This window comes from Ruditapes philippinarum, unplaced genomic scaffold, assembly GCF_026571515.1.
Source record: "Ruditapes philippinarum isolate M1 unplaced genomic scaffold, ASM2657151v2 ctg531_1_1_1_1, whole genome shotgun sequence".
NCBI lineage: Eukaryota > Metazoa > Mollusca > Bivalvia > Venerida > Veneridae > Ruditapes > Ruditapes philippinarum.
Genome location: NW_026852123.1, coordinates 582255 through 602545, shown reverse-complemented (window position 1 = coordinate 602545; position 20291 = coordinate 582255). Strand labels below are relative to the sequence as shown.

The window sequence follows — 20291 nt, the reverse complement described above, 5'->3', positions numbered from 1 at the left end:
TAATTGGACTTTTTGTGTACTGTTATACCCTAGACTGAAATAATTTAAGTTGACAGTCATTTGTGTTAGTAAATGCATTGTTTTTTTTTCCTATTATATAACAAATACCAGATTTTCAGAATGGGGGAAAAGAAAATGTCATTTATTCAGTTAGGAGGCATTAAATGTCATAATATTGCTTATTATAATTTACGACTTGTAAGGTTATTGTACTTGTACCCATAGCATACTTAACCCTTTGCCCGTTGGCGCCTATTGAATTTACCCATTCAACCAGTACAGAAATAGGTCAGCCCGAGCATCTGTCTGCACACGCGCTATTCATTCATAACATATTTTGAAAATTTCCCTTAAAATAATGAATCGTTAATCAATCAATCTGAATCAATCTGTCTGGATTGAAAGATGGAGAAGTCCATTTAAGATATTTTACATAAAAATGGTTAAGTGTACTTTGGATGTTAGTGATAACTTTAACCAGGAACTGAGAGTGATTGCCCATTACCACCAGTATATAGAGCCAGGTCAGCCAGCACATCCATGCTGTCTGACAAATGAGCAGTGCAGGACTATTATATAAATGTGCTAGCATAATATTCAAAACTTAGACCTCTTGTTTCAAGCTAGATGCAATGGTAAATTATTTACCGGGGGTGAAATTAGAGATATCTGAAACAAGCAAATTGTGGAGACAATGTGACTTCCTATTATTTCTAGAATTTCAATTATTTTTGCTTTGGTTCTCTCCAGAAAGACGCTCCAGGATCAAAGGTTTATAAGATTTGTGATATTTTTCCTTATAGGTTACAATGAGAGAGATATTGCAGTTTGTACAATCTTAGAATGCAGATGTGTGTCCTTTCAAATCTTTATTAGACTTTTATGGAATTCAATTAAAATCTTTAAAAAAAACTTTCAATCTCAAAACAAAAGAGGAAAAATGCCTGTAATAAATTTTCAGATTTTGATAAATGTCATTGTTTTTTCCAGTAAATTTCGGTAGATTCAGTAATATTTGTCACAGATTATTTTACCAATTATTCAACTTGAAATATTACAGTCCAAGTATATAACTTAAATCATCCTTTTCAAGAAGGGGGCAAGGGTTATCCTTTTGAGGGAGCCATACTTCTAAGAGTCAAGAGCCAGCCTTCTAAGAGGGTAAATGGCCATGCATCCTTGTAGGATAATATAAGGTCCATCTTTCTAAAATGTCCATATTTTTAGGGGATTTTGAGGGCTATCTTTCTAAGAGGGTACAATGACCAGCCTCTTGGGGCCAACTTCTTAAGGAGGTTATAGGCTGGTTAATGGAGGATTTTAGACGGCCATCCTTTAAGAATTTTTATACTTCCCTTAAAATCTTCATATTTTTCTAAACTTTAATTTCTAGCTTCAACTATTGAATGAAACATTTTATGTTTAATTATGCTTTGTAACTTATACATACTCTTACAAAATTAATGGAAATTCTTAAAGTATAGCAAAGTGCTTTAGCAAGATAATATTGTGGTCTGCATGCTCATTTGCTGAACAAGCGAGAAGAATTGCATTTACTATTCTATCAATTAGTTTTACATCATACTAATTTTTCATCAAAGTTTTGCACATGTTTTTAAAGTATGAATATTTACCTGGTTCCTAGGGCCTCTTTAGATTTCTTATTATGACAAAGCACAAAGGTATGCAGTAATTTTATCATTGTTTATACCAGATTATAATTATCTAAGATGCTTCCAGGAATCAATGTGATTATTAAGAAGCAGGTAATTAGGTTAGATTTTTGCTGATCCTGGTTTTATCCCACCTGGGCTCTTCGGTTGTTCCTGGCTTTATCACAACTGGGCTCTGGTTATTACTGACTTTATCCCACCTGAGCTCTTTGGTTGTTCCTGGCATTATCACACCTGGGCTCTTTGGTTATTACTGGCTTCATCCCACCTGGGCTCTTTGGTTGTTCCTGGCTTTATCAAACCTGGGCTCTTTTGTTATTACTGACTTTATCCCACCTGGGCTCTTTGGTTGTTACTGACTATCCCACCTGGGCTCTTTGGCTGTTACTGGCTTTATCACACCTGGGCTCTTTGGTTGTTCCTGGCTTTCTCAAACCTGGGCTCTTTGGTTGTTACCGACTTTATCCCACCTGGGCTCTTTGGTTGTTACTGACTTTATCACACCTGGGTTCTTTGGTTGTTACTGACTTTATCCCACCTGAGCTCTTTGGTTGTTCCTGGCATTATCACACCTGGGCTCTTTGGTTATTACTGGCTTCATCCCACCTGGGCTCTTTGGTTGTTCCTGGCTTTATCAAACCTGGGCTCTTTGGTTATTACTGACTTTATCCACTGGGCTCTTTGGTTGTTACTGACTATCCCACCTGGGCTCTTTGGCTGTTACTGGCTTTATCACACCTGGGCTCTTTGGTTGTTCCTGGCTTTCTCAAACCTGGGCTCTTTGGTTGTTACCGACTTTATCCCACCTGGGCTCTTTGGTTGTTACAGGCTTTATCGCATCTGGGCTCTTTGGTTGTTACCGACTTTATCCCACCTGGGCTCTTTGGTTGTTACAGGCTTTATCACATCTGGGTTCTTTGGTTGTTACTGGCTTTACCACACATGGGCTCTTTGGTTGTTACTGGCTTTATGGCATCTGGGCTCTTTGGTTGTTACCGACTTTATCCCACCTGGGCTCTTTGGTTGTTACTGGCTTTATCACACCTGTACTCTTTGATTGTTACTGACTTTATCCCACCTGGGCTCTGTATCCCACCTGGGCTCTTTGGTTGTTACTGGCTTTATCACACCTGGGCTCTTTGGTTGTTACTGACTTTATCACACCTGGGCTCTTTGGTTGTTACTGGCTTTATTGCACCTGGGTTCTTTGGTTGCTACTGGCTTTATCACAGTTTTTACTGGCTTTATCACACATGGGCACTTTGGTTGTTACTGGCTTGATTGCACCTGGTTTCTTTGGTTGTTACTGCTTTATCACACTTTGGCTCTTTGGTTGTTACTGGCTTTATCACATCTTGTCTCTTTGGTTGTTACAGGCTTTATCACATCTGGGTTCTTTGGTTGTTACTGGCTTTATCACATCTGGGCTCTTTGGTTGTTACTGGCTTTATTACATCTGGGCACTTTGGTTGTTACTGGCTTGATTGCACCTGGGTTCTTTGGTTGTTACTGGCTTTATCACACTTTGGCTCTTTGGTTGTTACTGGCTTTATCACATCTTGTCTCTTTGGTTGTTACAGGCTTTATCGCATCTGGGTTCTTTGGTTGTTACTGGCTTTATTACATCTGGGCTCTTTGGTTGTTACTGGCTTTATCACATCTGGGTTCTTTGGTTGTTACTGGCCTTATTGCATCTGGGTTCTTTGGTTGTTACAAGCTTTATCGCACCTGGGCTCTTTAGTTGTTACTGGCTATCACACCTGGGCTCTTTGGTTGTTAAAGGCTTTATCACACATGGGCTCTTTGGTTGTTACTGGCTTTATCACATCTTGGCTCTTTGGTTGTTCAGGCTTTATCCCACCTGGGTTCTTCGGTTAATACATATTGTAGGGTATCGTGTATAGTCAAGTTGGTAAGTTTGTTGACATTGACCCATTTGTCTCTCAGGGCTATTGTTTGGAAACTTTTCTATTTTATCAATAATTGCGAGGAAGCAGTCAACAGTTAGCATTCAGATAGTTGATGTCTCGACTTAGCTCAGGTTTCCATGCTGGTACCTGAATAAATGCAAGTAATACAGCATCAGTTACATGTATATAAAATTACATGATTTTATTTAGATTATTTATGCATAATGTTCTTTTCAGTTACATTATTATTTCAATAAACCTAATTTGGATTATGGAATTCATACAATAAAAAAAAGATTTGTCTTGAAATACACAAATATATGTATAAAAAAAAAAAAGCTTACAGTGAGAATGGTTAGACATTGTACATTTTCAAGATGTTTAGATCAATCAGTTACTGACGTCTGCTGATGAGAGGTAATAGCAAGATAAAGAATGATCTTTTTAAAAGGCTTTTTTTATCTCGAAATTTGTTTTTTCAAACAGATGTTGAGAACAGGCCATTGAATTTGTTTTGATAAAAGATTTCTGTCAGGGCTGGAAGATTCTCTGATGCCTGGGAGAATTTTTGAAAATGTTTAAACTTATCTGTATAGGATTAACTGTAAGTATTGATAGATAACTTGGTGTTTATGTCTGAAATGCATTCTGTACAATACTGACAGGCCCTGAAGCACCAGTATTCTTTAGAGCTTTAACTGCAGCATTGACATCCAGGAAGTCTGACTAGAGTCTATGCTGTTGACAGGTTGGTTTTGAGTAAGTTTGACTGTATTTTCAAGGCAGTGAAAACCCCTGGTAGAAAAGCAATGACATCATGGAGACCATGCAAACATAGATAAATATTATCACTTTTCTAAGGAATACTCAAGTTTGTAAAAATATTAAATATTATCACTTTTCTATGGAATATTCAAGTTTGTAAAAATGTTAAATATCATCACTTTTCTATAGAATATTCAAGTTTGTAAAAATGTTAAATATTATCGCTTTTCTATGGAATATTCAAGTTTGTAAAAATGTTAAATATTATCACTTTTCTGTGAAATTGTTTCAATTGTAGTGTGTATAAAAATATTGCACTTTTCTGAGTGCTTATATTGACAAGGGTATACTTCAGTTGTTATACATTATATATTGGTATATAATTCAAGCTATATGACTAAATTTATCCAATAATGTAAATGTAAGCTGTTTATTACATAGTTTTATTGGGGCAATTTAGGTACATTGTACTTGAAAACATGGTGATAATTTTACCTCACATGGTCCCATATTCTTGAATTATTCAGGACTTTTTAGTAGGCACTCTTCCCATTTACTAGCTTATTGTTGTTAATTGGGGGTATATCATATACTAAAATTTTACATTTTCCAAGTGCTCAAAGGTAAACACGAGGGTTGATCAAAAACAAAAATTCAAAATTACCTGAAATATGTTATTATATAACCGCCTCCATAGTCGAGGGGTTAGAGTGGATGACTTCTAATCCAGATGCTTTGTTAGTTTAGCACAGAGGAAGGTAGTCTAGTACTGGTGTAACTCTCCAGGAATGATGATTAGGAAACTACCCACCTATTTGACTGAAATACTGTTGGGAAAAGGCGTAAAATGAAACAAACAAACAATCAAAATTAATGTTAATATTCGGATAATTGTAGTATTTGCTTCCTTTAATTTTTATGCCCCCACTAATAATGGATTACAGGGATGGGGAAGGGGCATATAGATTTGTCCCTGTCAACCCATCCCATTGATAATGCTGTCCTGCTGTATATCCTTAGACTTACTCTCCCTCGAATCGTTCGAATATTCCACTATCGTAGTAACGGAGAGCATTCAATTAGCTGCAAAGGGATTCGGGTGTACCTAAGACTGCGTTGAAGCATCCCTGTTCTATGAAAACAGTCCTAGTCAGGGTAGTTCAAATAAGTTGTACGTTTTGTTTTACAATCATCTTTGAATAAATAATGTTTAAAACTATTAAATTCTACAGTAAAGACTGTTTACAGTGACCTTCGATGGGAGAAAAGAAAAAAGGTCATTATAGACAGGGAGTCACTGTGGACAGTCTCTACATTATTCGGATATATGAACATATCATACCAATATTATGTTGAAAAGCAGGATAGTACCATACTAAGGGTTTAATTATATTTTTATTGATATCTAACATACCAAATATCATTTATAAAAAACAAGAGAGTATTAAAATTGCATGTATAATTGGTTAAGATTATAAACTACACCATAACATTATTATTTAAAAGTTACATATTCATGAAAATGTAATTTATATTGATAAATCTGTTTGTAAAAAAATGTTTAATTTCAATTTTACTAATGAGATGTTACTGTAGAGACATTTAATTTTGTATAATCAGCCTGTTAACTTTACGGAGTTCAATGTATTAATAAAACATTAGATACAAATCTTCACATAATTTCTACAGATAAGTGCTCCGAAAAAATTAACAATCGAGGTTTCAAACATAACCTCACCTTTGAGACGTTTGGCATTGTTTATCTTTACTCGCCAAAACACCGCAGCATTTATGTACATGCAGGTGTCTTTAATCATTCTATCGGCGAAATTTATTGAATCTGTCGCCATTTTGTGTAATTGTCAACAAACAGCCACAGTGTATTAGCGTGTCGCCGATTGGTCAATGCAACCTGCCGTAGATACAACGCGCGTTCTGATTCGTCAGTCGCATGAAAACGTAATGAGAAAGATAAACATATTGAACTCTTGCCTTGCGGCGTGTATTTAACTTTGTTGATGTTGACACGCGTTCTTAATTAGCGGATTAACGGTAATTGGTTGTAATTGAGAGGTAAACAAATTGTTAACAGACCTAGCGGCGTAAATAAGTATGACGGAAAATTATAAAAATCGGGCGACTTCAAAATCTCTTAAGTTTGAAGTTTGTTTTAGGCAAAGTCGCTGATCCGAAGGCGACTTCTTCGCCAAAGTCGTCACCTAGTTCAAGCCTTGCTCCCCTTGCAAAAGTCGCTGTTCACGGCTCAAATACCGTAACGGGTGACTAAATCATGGTCGTTGTACGGACTAGACAGGGAGTCGCTACATACAGACCATTTATATAGTAAATACTGTTCGGCGCACCTAACTATGGTCACTAAAGACAGAACGTCGCTATATACAGGGGGTCGCTAAGACAGTCTTTACTGTATTAGAAATTTTTTAAATCTTTTCAACCAATCAAAAACCAAAGTTAGGAGTATATATTTGATGCGGCAATAACATGAATAGAAAAAAAACAACAACAAACATAATGAAGCATCTATAACGGTAACATGAAAATATCTTTTACTATGTACATCAACACAGGCAATCTCTGATTTAGTGTGTGCAGTGTATTGGTAAATAAGAGATAAGTGTGAAACGCTGGCTTGACGTCATACGGTCCCAGAATGTATAGGCAAGAACACTATTTACCCCATGGAGGTATGCCTGCAATATACAAAGTAATTTCAGGCAAGAAATTGTCTCACTATTTCATTTTGTTTGAGTGTTTTTTGTTTTTTTTTCTCTGGTTGTTTGGGGAGAGGAAATATATATGGTAGTTTGTGTGATGTTTTCTTGGGGAAATTGTAAAGCACTTAGAACTATAGTAGTTCGTAAAACAATGAATTATTCCCATGTTCTTACGAAAATGTTGTATAATCAGATTGACTGTTAATAGAAAATAATGATCTAAGGTATTACGTAAATATATCTTTTATTAAGAGAGATATCATGATAAATAATGATGATAAGTAGGTCCGCTTAGCTTAGCTTAGCTCAATAGGGAGAGAGCCTGGTTCGATCTTTCGGATGAGGTGAAATTTCTTCTTGGCAATTGATCTCTGAATGAGGTTAATATTCATTTGTTTATCACTTCTGATTCAGAAATCAAATTAAATTAGTAATTCAAATTAAATTAGTAATAAGTAATCAAATTAAATTAGTAATTGAATTTGTAGTGCCCCGGTCACTTCTGGAGAAATTGATTATTTATAATTTACTGGTTAGTTATCCAGGAAAGTCAGTTAGGGAGATTAACAGTCAAGATATGACCCAAAAAAAATGTCTTAAATTTGACATGAATTAAAAAAAAAAAAACTATGATAAAATGTTTTTGAAGTATATTCCACAAATATTTTGTAAGATATTTTTGAATTCCTCAAGTGGTTAAGGTTGCCAACTTCAAATCACTTGCTAATCACCTCTGTAGGTTTGAATCCTGTCAGGGATTCCTTTTATGTGAGGAAGCTATCCAGCTAGCTTACGGAAGGGTGCCTTCTTGTGACTTAAATAATGCACGAAGGGCGCCACCTATGAGGTCTTCGTTCACTAATAAACCTGGAAAGTCACTGTATGACCTTAACAGTGTTGATGTCTCATGAATAAAATCCAAGATAACAAACACTTAAATCCAAGAAAATTTCAGTTCTGTAAAAGAATTTTCTGCATTATGGCAGGAATTGAACAAAAACTTAACTTGTCAGATGCTGTAATTTGCTTCATTTCTTCCTTGACAGCTTTCAGGACACCCATTGGAATAACTTCATCCCATTTAAGTGTTTGTCTTAATGAAAAACTTTCACACATTTAGTACAGATGGTTTTCAAAGCCACTTAGAGGCAATCAGATAAGTTATTTTCTAAATAAACACTTAGTTAATAATGTCAAATTCAGTCTTAGTTAATTATGTCAATTGGGTTGTTGGTTAAGTTTTGGTTATTTTGCCAAATGGATCAACTTATGTTTTTCTGTATCAATTTTAAAAATAATGATAATATTATTGCTATTTACCATACCATGCTAAATATCAAAAATGGACTTTGCCATTTTTCAATCCGGACACATGACCATGAAGTACTTCCAGTCCTGTCATGTCAAAAAACCTCAGTGGAGTCCCTTTAATAATGACTTAACAAGAAGTCAAACAAGGTGTGAATGTTTTATCTCAAATATCATTCCAACTATCCCTTTCACTATATTCTGCAGATATTGTCTTGCTTCCAGAGTTTTGATGACTTTCTAATGATATAAAAGCTGAATGATTGTCCAGGAATTATCTGTATATTTATATATTATCATGGTTGGGGAAGAATGTTGTTATTTTAACTTACAATGCAGGTTCAGTCTTTGCTAGGCAGATATTAGTTTATTAGTAATGTCAATAGACTGAATACTTTGGAATTAAGAATATTTTTACGTTTTCTCAGCTAATCCAGGGGTACAAACAAACTAACAGTAAGAAAATTGATTTTTCATTGATTTATCATTAATTGCTATTGAATCATTATTGCCATTGAAGATAATTGACATTGAAAGATAATTTTCATTGATAAATATCATGACTATTGAATTATCATTGATATTGATCATCATTGCCATTGAATGATAATTTTCATTGAAGATAATTATCATTGAATGATAATTTTCATTGATAAATTATCATTGCCATTGAAGATAATTATCATTGAATGATAATTTTCATTGATAAATTATCATTGCCATTGAAGATAATTTTCATTGAATGATAATTTTCATTGATAAATATTATTTCCATTGACTTATCATTGCCATTGAAATATCATTGCAATTGAATTATTATCGTCTTAAATTTATCATTGCCAATAAATAGTTATTGTTATTGAATTAATTATCATTTGCAAATGAATATTTGCAAATCATTTGCAAATGAATTATCATTGCCATTGAATTATCATTGCACTAAATTATCCTTGCCATCAAATCATAATTGCAATTAAACTATCATTTTAATTAAATTATCATTGCAAATAATTTACCATTGCCATTGAATTATCATTACAATTTAATTATCATTTCCATTTAATCTGATCGCAAATGAATTAAAATTCTGAAACATTATTTTAACTGTTTAGCTTCAATTAAAATATGAAGAAAAACATCTGAATAGTTTAATTTAATATATGCATAAAAGTGTAGATCTTTTCAATGACTAAAGGTGATTCAGTGAACAAACTCTCTCACTGTTTTAAACAAATGTTTTCAATTTATAACAATTCATCAATGTAAAACGTCTATTGGGCTGATGATTAGCAGTTTAAAATTTCAAAGATTTTTCATTTATTATTTCGTATAATGCAGACCAAATGTTTGTAATTTCTTGTTAAAATCTGACTGATCTTAACTGATGATGATGTAAATTATGTGTAAGAAAGGGATTAAAGACTCACATGTGCTATAATTGCATATTTAGGCACTTTTCCAAATCAATTATACTGTTTTTAATTACACTTTCCCTACATGGGTGATTTATATTTAGTGATTTGGCTTGTCAGTGCAAAGTGTAGGGGAATTTTTTTCTTTCTTTTTTCGTTTTCAGCAACTGAGAAAATACTAGGTGGAAAAAAACCATCAAGTCTGTTTTATGTTTTCCAATATTGTTTATGACTTCATGGAACGAAATTAGTAAATTGCAGAATTTTGACAGATTTAGTGTTATTGGTAATTCACAGTCGTTACAGGGTTCGTACAGTCTTAAAAAGTGCTTAAATTTCAGTCCCTTTCTTAAAAAGTGCTTAAAAATAATAAAAAGTGCTTAAAAGTCCTTGAATTTGATAACTCTCTTGAAAAGTGCTTAAAAAGTGCTTAAATTCGCTACAAATGTGCTTGAAAATAATTGAATGACAGACTAGTGTCGGTAAAAATCAACAAATAAAAAAAAAAAAACAAAAAAAACCCGATCTTGTTTATGATATATTGAAGTTAGGGGTTTAACAGGGGGCCATACAACAGGGTGGCAGTTAAGTTTGTATTTGTTGCTATCTTTGTTGTTATTCTATAGAAACTGTAGCCAAAAAATGTATTTTCAACAAGAAATGACTTATAAATTAATATTGGTTAAACATTGTGTAGGATATAGACGCAACGAATTGTGCTTGAAAAATGGAAAAACATGCTTAAAAACTGCTTAAAAAGTCCTTGAATTTTGATACTGGATGTCTGTACAAACCCTGCGTTAAAATGATTGCTCTATAGTAAACAAATCATTTGACTGTCTTTATCTGGACAATAAAATGTATGAAATGTTGAGATTTAAGCGAAATATTGAGATTTTCGAAAAAAAAGGGTCATACATAAATATTTTTAGGTCAGGAAAGCTTCACTTACCCGGTTTTTATCTACAAAATGTTGTTTTGTACCCTTTGGTCTTTTGTAGATAGTTGCTGACCTTGCTGTACGAACAAACCAGTCTTAATGGTTTCACTCTAGAGTGTAAAACTTGAACTTCTACATATCATCACAATTGCATAGATCTGCAATTTTTTTTTAGCTTAAAATTGCCAAGTTTTAAGAAATTCTATAGAACAGTTTTTAATTTTGCCTATATGTCTATATGAAAAACTCCAAAAAACATTTTTAAATAGCTTTGACTGTCATGTTGGAGTCCAGACTTTTTTCCTCGTCCTAATTTTATATGCCGTACCCATTTTCAGGTCAAAGGTCAATGTCACTGGGACCTGTAACAACAAAGCATAAAACTGGTCATTGAATCAAAGTGCATGGACTGATTATTTTCAAATTAGTGAGTACATGTAGATGCACATTGATGACTTCTTGCTACATCCATTTAAGAGTCTAAAGGTCAAGGTCACTTTGAGGTGTAATAATATAACATTAAACTGGCCATTAAAACAAAGTAAATTGAGGATGGAACTTGTAACTTTGTATGTACTTGTGCCTTGATAAGCTCAGCCCGCCACACCCATTTCAATGCCAAAAAAATCAAAGGTCAGTGTGAGTGCTAGTTATGTTCAGACTACTATCCTCCACTGAGAAAATTGAAGCTACCCTGCTTCAGGGACAGCTCCTGTTAGATTAAAACAACAACAAGAAAAGACAAAATATAGCCAACTGATTCCATGTAGGGCTAGTTGTAATAGTGTATGAGATATGTGACAGGTTTTGTTGTAAAGGTTAAGTTTCAGTCTGATAACCAGCTTATTGTATGTCTCCACATTAGGAATTGTTGGTGGAATATGAGGGAAGATTGTGACAGTTTGTGGATAGAGTTATCAGGCTAGGATTTATGTTGCCAGTTTGTAGATTGACAGGCATTTTATATAAGATACACACATATAATTGTACATGAGGAGATTGGTAACAGAATTATTATTGATATTGAATTGTCATGGAGGAATTTTAAAAAACAATGCAATCTTTACCACCAGAGATCTGTTAAACTGATAGTATATATAGTTTGGTTTGATGAGACTGGCTTTGTGGCAAGTTATTTTTGCTGCTTGAATTCAAAGAGGTCATTAAAAGTAGTAAGCACTGATGAGGTGTGTGCAGTTTGACCAAATGTTTGTTAACTTATTCAAACCTTATCATTATGAAATTATCAAGCCTTATAATGACAACAGTGACAGCGTGTTCATTAGTTCATTTAAAAGACCTAAGCCTGTTTGCAATAATGAACAGACTGGCCTTTTAATTCATACAGTCAGGCAAGCCTGTTTATTATTGCAATAAGGTCAGTCTGTTTATCTGTTCAATTAGGCAAGCCTGTTAATTATTGCAATTAGGCCAGTCTGTTTATCTGTTCTGTCAGGCTAAATAAATAGACTGTCCTGATAGCAAGAATTAACAGGCTAATCTGACTGAACAGATAAACAGACTGTTCTGATTGTAAGAATAAACAGGCTAGCCTGACAGAACAGATAAACAGACTGTTCTGATTGTAAGGCTAGCCTGTTTATCTATATAATGATGCACATACTGGCCTTTTAATTCATACAGTCAGGCAAGCCTGTTTATTATTGCAATAAGGCCAGTCTGTTTATCTGTTCAGTCAGGCTAGCTTGTTTATTATTGCAATAAGGCCAGTCTGTTTATCTGTTCAGTCAGGCTAGCTTGTTTATTATTGCAATAAGGTCAGTCTGTTTATCTGTTCAATTAGGCAAGCCTGTTAATTATTGCAATTAGGCCACTGTTTATCTGTTCTGTCAGGCTAAATAAATAGACTGTCCTGATAGCAAGAATTAACAGGCTAATCTTACTGAACAGATAAACAGACTGTTCTGATTGTAAGAATAAACAGGCTAGCCTGACAGAACAGATAAACAGACTGTTCTGATTGTAAGAATAAACAGGCTAGCCTGTTTATCTATATAATGATGCACAGATTGGCCTTTTAATTCATACAGTCAGGCAAGCCTGTTTATTATTGCAATAAGGTCAGTCTGTTTATCTGTTCAATTAGGCAAGCCTGTTAATTATTGCAATTAGGCCAGTCTGTTTATCTGTTCAGTCAGGCTAGCTTGTTTATTATTGCAAAAAGGCCAGTCTGTTTATCTGTTCTGTCAGGCTAGCCTGTTTATTATTGCAATAAGGTCAGTCTGTTTATCTGTTCTGTCAGGCTAGCCTGTTTATTCTTACAATCAGAACAGTCTGTTTATCTGTTCAGTCAGGCCAGTAATTTTTCAGTCAACCTGTTTATAATTTCAATGCAAAAATAAAAGTTGCCAAATTCATGCAGTGCAGTAACAATGGTTTTCACGATGTACCTATAAAAATCTTGATAATATGGTTCAACTGATCCTGATTTTATTTTCTTTGTTTATACTGCCAGTTGTAATGATTTGTGAACAAAAACACATAATTACACTTAATTACATACAATGGTGGTCTGACTGAATGAAATGTAAGAAAAAGCATGTTTATAACATATAATAAAGCTTGAACAATATTTCAGCTTGTGCAAAATGTCTGTTGGAATGTGCATTGATTTGTTGGAATGTGCATATATGTTTGAAACTTGAAATTCAAGTTGTTACAAAGTTAACTGATCTTCTTGGACCGATAGTGTTGTAAGATCACATACTTCACTGCGAAAAATTGTGAAGAAATGACCATGATTAAGGAAAACTTACTAGAAGGGCCTTCTGTAGGTTGCTGACTTAGAATCAGTTTTTCACCTTGGATTCTTTCATGGTACTTTCATTGATATACTAGGCATTTTAATTTTTTCCATTTTTTATGCTACAATGTATATGATTTTATAATATCTGTGTGGGAACCCATTAAAATCCAGATAATGCCCATTTTCATAATATGTAAGAAGCTATCCAGCTGTAAACTCATAGATCATTTTACTGATGCCTGAATGGGCAGCTAAGGTATCTTTTACAACTAAAGCTGGTCAATCACCACATGACTGTGATGGCGTGTCATACAGGTCCGTCTGTTTCCCTCAATAGGGAGAGCATCGGATTTGTAATCCAAGGGTCAGGCTGGTTCGATCCTTGGGCGAGGTGAAACTTCTCCTTGACTATTGATCTGGGACATTGAGTTTTATGATCATTTGTGTGTCATTGCTGAAGTCATGTTGGTCACTTGCAGTAAAATTTGTAAATACTGGTTAGTTACCATTAAAAGCCAGTTAGGTAAACCCGCTGCCGATGTATGACCAAAACATGTAAAATTCGGCATTTAAAAAAGAAGGAAGAAAACCAAAAAATAAGTGTGACATACATACCTAATTTCATATTTTTATTCACAGCATTAACCTATATATTAATATATAATCATCATTATATATATTTTCAGGTCAGCTTCACCTGTGAATGGATTTATGATACTAAACAGACTAGGCCTGAACAATCTGATTGAACCGATAACCAAAGACCTGGAGTTCCAACAACAAGACCCTTTCCTTCTATACAGGAATGCTAAAAGTAGGTGCTCTCCTTCAACCCTTAGGCCATCCTTAAAAAAATGTTTGTTTGCAGTAACCCTACCCAGAATTTTCAAGGTGGGTAGGTAGGTCGATTTTTTTTTTTTTTTTTTTTTTTTTTTTTTTTTTATTATTATTATTATTGAACTGTACTCCCAAATAAACATGGAATTTCAAAATGCTGGACAATTTATGCTTTGATAATCTGGTAACAATTAATAAATTGATAAATGAATTCTAATTAAATAATACCTACATTTTATTTCTTCTATAAACCTTTAAAAGAACAAAAACAAAGCACAAGGCATAATTTTCTGATTCAAAAAAAAAATTTTTTATCCAGACCATGAAAAAAACTTTTGAGTAGGGGCAAATTTTGTGAGTCGGTCGCGTTACTGCAAACAAACATTTTTTTAAGGATGGCCTTACCCTATTGAATTTGTGGAATGGACTTGCCCAGCTTTGAATTTGGAACAGTCTATTCAAAGTTTTAGGGATTTCAATATCAACATACAAAATATTAAGCTTCCCTCATTAGATATAAAAGGTTATTTTAGATACTTTAAATTCAGAAACCCCAAATAATTACTAATGGACAGTCCCAAATTCAAAACAGGTAAAGTTTATTATACAAATTTAGGGGTATGATCAGCGAATTATTTTTGGTTGTGAATAAAATGATCTGTTTTATTTTTTCTTTTGATAAAGTTACATAAAACAGTCATGGTGTGTTCCCTGGAGTTCAAAGTGTGTTTTATAGTGATGAAAGTGAACAAAATCATATGTTTTAAAAAGTACAAATAAATTACTAACCCACCATAGAGATATTAGTAATTACTGCTACAGTAATTTGTTCAATGATAAATTTTTGAAACCATGAGGTAGATTCTTAGTATTTTGTATGGTAAATTTGCACCCGGTGAAGCATTTGCGACCGGATCCCTAATGGTGGATATTGGGAGATTCTAACATGTTTTTACCATTTCATTATTTCACACTAACAGTCATCCGCTCTCATCCCTAAAATAATAAGTCGAGATGAATGGGCAGAAATTTGACCCTCTGACTAGGGATTTTCTGGTCCCCAGTCTTCTACTTAATTGGGGCTGGGTTGGGGAAGGGGTTGTAACTAATGACTGCAGATACATACCAATTTTTTTTTTCAGCATACGTTTTCATTTGTTTTTGTAGAATTTAAATTTGTTTTCATTTTAATATTTCAGTTTATATTGGTTTTCTCTGCCTGGAAGATAATCATCAGATTTTCAACTCATTTTTCAGGGGATGCAGATTCGGGAAATGGTTTCTAATTTGGTATATTTATTACTGATTGATCTTATGTAATCAATCTGGGTATACTGGAGGGAATTGAAATTTTATTTTGGTCTTTTTGGGTCAAGGTCACAATAACTGTTGATAAATTAATTGACCAAATATGAAAAGTATTTTTTACCCAAACTTCAGTAGTACCGATGGTTGAGTACCATACACAAAATAATGTACAGTAGGGGCACCTGAGACCCACTTTCACCAGTAAAGCTAGAATGTCATCATATGATTTTTAACAGGGTTATTATTATAAACTGATTGGCGATCCATATCAAGTTGGTTGAAATTCTGTTAAAATCTATTGTATTAAAGCCTGTCTATGAAAATATCCCCTTGACCCTTGGCTAAATCGGTTGTTTTAGTTCGCACATCTGCTGTCTACAATAAAAGTGAAAACCCTGCTTTAAAATTTCATTATGATATTAAATCCAACCAAAAAAAATAGAACATTAACATAATTGAGCCACGCCATGACAAAACCAAGTGCGTTTGCGACCAGCATGGATCCAGACCAGCCTGCACATCCGTGCAGTCTGATCAGGATTCATGCTGTTTGCTATCAGTTTCTCTATTTGTAATAGGGTTTGTAAGCGAACAGCATGGATCCTGATCCAGGCTGGTAGCAAACGCACTTATAATGTTGGTTTTATTATGGTGTCGTGAATTATATAGATGGATAAAAAGAAATGTTTCCACAATATCAAAATACGATCAGGCTGTCTAAGTCGTTTAATGCCTGTTTAAAAGATTTACCCGATCTGATTTATGCTTTACTGTAGAAACTTAGATATGGAAATTGACTTTTCATTTATGATGGAGAGTATATCAGGCTGTATTCCCTATGGGAATTAATGGATACATTTGCTTTAATGGGAAAAATGGCTAGATATCTTGTCTTCGTAAAAAATCTCTGCATATAGACTTTTTCATGTGATATCCATGATTTTATATGAAAAAAAAACTTTTTATGTTGTGAAGTTCGAGTCTGGAATGCTATAAACATAAAGGCAGATTAATTAATTCAAAATTTTTAGAGAGGTTATTAAGTAAGTGCAGCATGCGCTAAAGAATATTTTATTTCTTTCAAATTAAAAATAATGTCATATGAAAATGAAGTTGATTTTCCTTTTATCTTGTTGTTTTTGTTGGGTTTTCTTTTTTTTTTGTGCTTCCGACAGATCACCGTTTTCCAAATTTTTATACTTGTATGAAAAGCTTTAAATGTATAGCACTGATCATACATAGCTGTTAATGAAACTTTTATATCAAACATTATGATATGTATTACTGATAATTAATGCATCTGTTGATGATATAAAGATGTCAGACATTCTAATATATTACTGATATCACACCCCTTATGATGATATCACTAAGTTAGACATTCTGATATAGGCATTTCAGGCAAAATAGGTGATTTTTGTATGATTTCAGGCATAACATATGATATTTGTATGACTTCAGGCATTACATATGATACTTGTATGATTTGAGGTATTACAGTGATATTTGTATGATTTCAGATTTGTATGATTTCAGGCATTACATATGACATCTGTATGATTTCAGGCAGTACAGGTGATATTTGTATGATTTCAGGCAGTACAGGTGATATTTGTATGATTTCAGGCAGTAAAGGTAACATTGGTATGATTTCAGGTATCTATGGTGTTTGGTTTTATGATAAGGATGAATGTAAAAGATTGGGACAAAAACTAAACAAGTAAGTCAAGTAACTGATTATTCAAACTCCACCATATATGTAAATATACCCAGCAAAATAAAAAGTTGAGCTCGAGTTAGGAAAAGACTGCAAAGTCCGTACAGTTAAAAAGCGTGTGTTGTCCTTAAAGCACTTTTTAAGACTACTAACCTTGCAGTCTGAAAAAGTGCTTAAATTTCAGTCCCATTCTGAAAAAGTGTTTAGATATGAAAAATAGTGCTTAAAAGTCTTTGAATTTGGTAAATGTCTCAAAAGTGCATAAAGGGGTTAATTTTGTATGGAAATGTGCTTTAAAATGAACAGGTGTAAAATGTTAATAGTCACCTCAAACTATCTTACTTATTACCAATATTGATAAAAACATTTGCTCAAGGTAGGTTAAGTAACTTTTTTGGAACAAATTGCAACTGGTTTAAATTGGGGGATAGGTGTTCAACAAAAAGTGCTTGAAAAATAGGAAAATGTGCTTAAATAGTGCTTGAATTTGGGCATTGAATGTCTGTATGAACTCTGAATTTATTTAGAGTAACATGCCAGACTATTTTATTTAGTATCTGAGATTGGTTTTACAAGTTATTGAAACCAGGCCTTGGGTCATTTTTCAAGGTTGGAATCTTGTATTATTATACCTAGTGTTAAAACATATTAGACCAAAGGGAGATAACTCTATAGAATGACAGCAATACTGTGCTAGTGTCAAATATCTCTTGAAACCTATTTATTACAGTCACACATATTCAACAGTGTTGTGCAAGAATCATAGATTAAGGAATATTGCTAGATTGAGCATATTTAGACAAATTGGCTACATGATTGTAATACTTTTTATTCTAAATTGACAACTGCAAACTGTTGCCAAAAAAAGTTTTCTTATGTTTTTATACTTTTTATCCAGTTTTCAGCCTATTGTCATGTCTAATTTTTCCCTGGAGTTTATTGTCACATCTAATTTTTTTCCCTTAGAAAACATAATATATTTTCTCTTAGGTGTCTGTGTTATAAACATTTTGTGTACATTAGACACTAAACAACTTCTGCAGAATGTTGGCGAGACATCTTCATGGGGTATACAAGATTATCACTTGTCACCTAGACATATTTTTATCTTATTGACATTTTTTCTATTGAACAACAGCCAAGGATTTTCATGTAAAATTGTAAGTTTCTTGCCCTATCACAGTTTCATAAATGATACAAACTTCGGAAAACCTATATATTAAAGAGCTTTATATATAAGTAAATATCAGTCAGTTTTTGTCCTTTATTCATAATCTCAAAAAGAGTTCTGTGTAAGATTTCCATAAATGTATATGTATGAGCAGACCATCAAGTTTTTTTCTCTCTTTTAAGATGAATGATTTAAAATTTCACCTAAACACATAGTTCTGATGTCAGAAGTTACAATTGATGGCTGTTTGTCCTCCAGCAAGTGTCCTGATAATTGATTGTTCAAGTATCCTCAGAATTGATGACTGTTTGTCCTCCATCAACTGTTTGTCCTCCATCAAGTGGCCTCAGAATTTATGGCTCTTTGTCCTCCATCAAGTGGCCTCAGAATTGATGACTGTTTGTCCTCCATCAAGTGGCCTCAGAATTGATGACTATTTGTCCTCCATCAAGTGGCCTCAGAATTGATGACTGTTTGTCCTCCATCAAGTGGCCTCAGAATTGATGACTGTTTGTCCTCCATCAAGTGGCCTCAGAATTGATGACTGTTTGTCCTTCATCAAGTGTCCTCAGAATGGATGACTGTTTGTCCTTCATCAAGTGTCCTCAGAATGGATGACTGTTTGTCCTTCATCAAGTGTCCTCAGAATGGATGACTGTTTGTCCTTCATCAAGTGTCCTCAGAATGGGTGACTGTTTGTCCTTCATCATGTGTCCTCAGAATGGATGACTGTTTGTCCTTCATCAGGTGTCCTCAGAATGGATGACTGTTTGTCCTTCATCAGGTGTCCTCAGAATGGATGACTGTTTGTCCTTCATCAGGTGTCCTCAGAATGGATGACTGTTTGTCCTTCATCAGGTGTCCTCAGAATGGATGACTGTTTGTCCTTCATCAGGTGTCCTCAGAATGGGTGACTGTTTGTCCTTCATCAGGTGTCCTCAGAATGGATGACTGTTTGTCCTGCATCAGGTGACCTCAGAATGGATGACTGTTTGTCCTTCATCAAGTGTCCTCAGAATGGATGACTGTTTGTCCTTCATCAGGTGTCCTCAGAATGGATGACTGTTTGTCCTTCATCAAGTGTCCTCAGAATGGATGACTGTTTGTCCTGCCATCAAGTGACCTCAGAATGGATGACTGTTTGTCCTGCATCAGGTGACCTCAGAATGGATGACTGTTTGTCCTGCATCAAGTGACCTCAGAATGGATGACTGTTTGTCCTTCATCAGGTGACCTCAGAATGGATGACTGTTTGTCCTGCATCAGGTGACCTCAGAATGGATGACTGTTTGTCCTTCATCAAGTGACCTCAGAATGGATGACTGTTTGTCCTTCATCAAGTGACCTCAGAATGGATAGCTCTTTGTCCTCCATCAAGTAGCTTCAGAATTGATGGCTCTTTGTCCTGCATCAGGTGACCTCAGAATGGATGACTGTTTGTCCTTCATCAAGTGACCTCAGAATGGATAACTGTTTGTCCTCCATCAAGTGGCCTCAGAATTGATGGCTCTTTGTCCTGCATCAGGTGACCTCAGAATGGATGACTGTTTGTCCTTCATCAAGTGACTTCAGAATTGATAACTGTTTGTCCTTCATCAAGTGGCCTCAGAATGGATGGCTCTTTGTCCACTTGGCTTCTTTGATTACCATAAGTGCAGAAAAGTCATTTCAGGATGAAGTTAAAACTATGTCGTATTATTTTACCAAGCTGGCAGTATGGATTAAGTGACGTTTAATAGCTTTTTTAA

At 34.3% G+C, this 20291-nt stretch overlaps 1 protein-coding gene across 2 annotated transcripts in view; it reads left to right on the top strand.

Moving 5' to 3' along the window:
• LOC132749981 (mRNA-decapping enzyme 1B-like) overlaps positions 1–20291 on the top strand; it is a 111792-nt gene that overhangs the window by 72146 nt on the left and 19355 nt on the right. For both annotated transcript variants that reach the window (XM_060739931.1, XM_060739939.1), the window contains 2 exons: positions 14197–14324; positions 17312–17375. In XM_060739931.1, coding sequence (XP_060595914.1) covers positions 14197–14324; positions 17312–17375 — 192 coding nt within the window. The remainder of the gene's footprint in view (positions 1–14196; positions 14325–17311; positions 17376–20291) is intronic.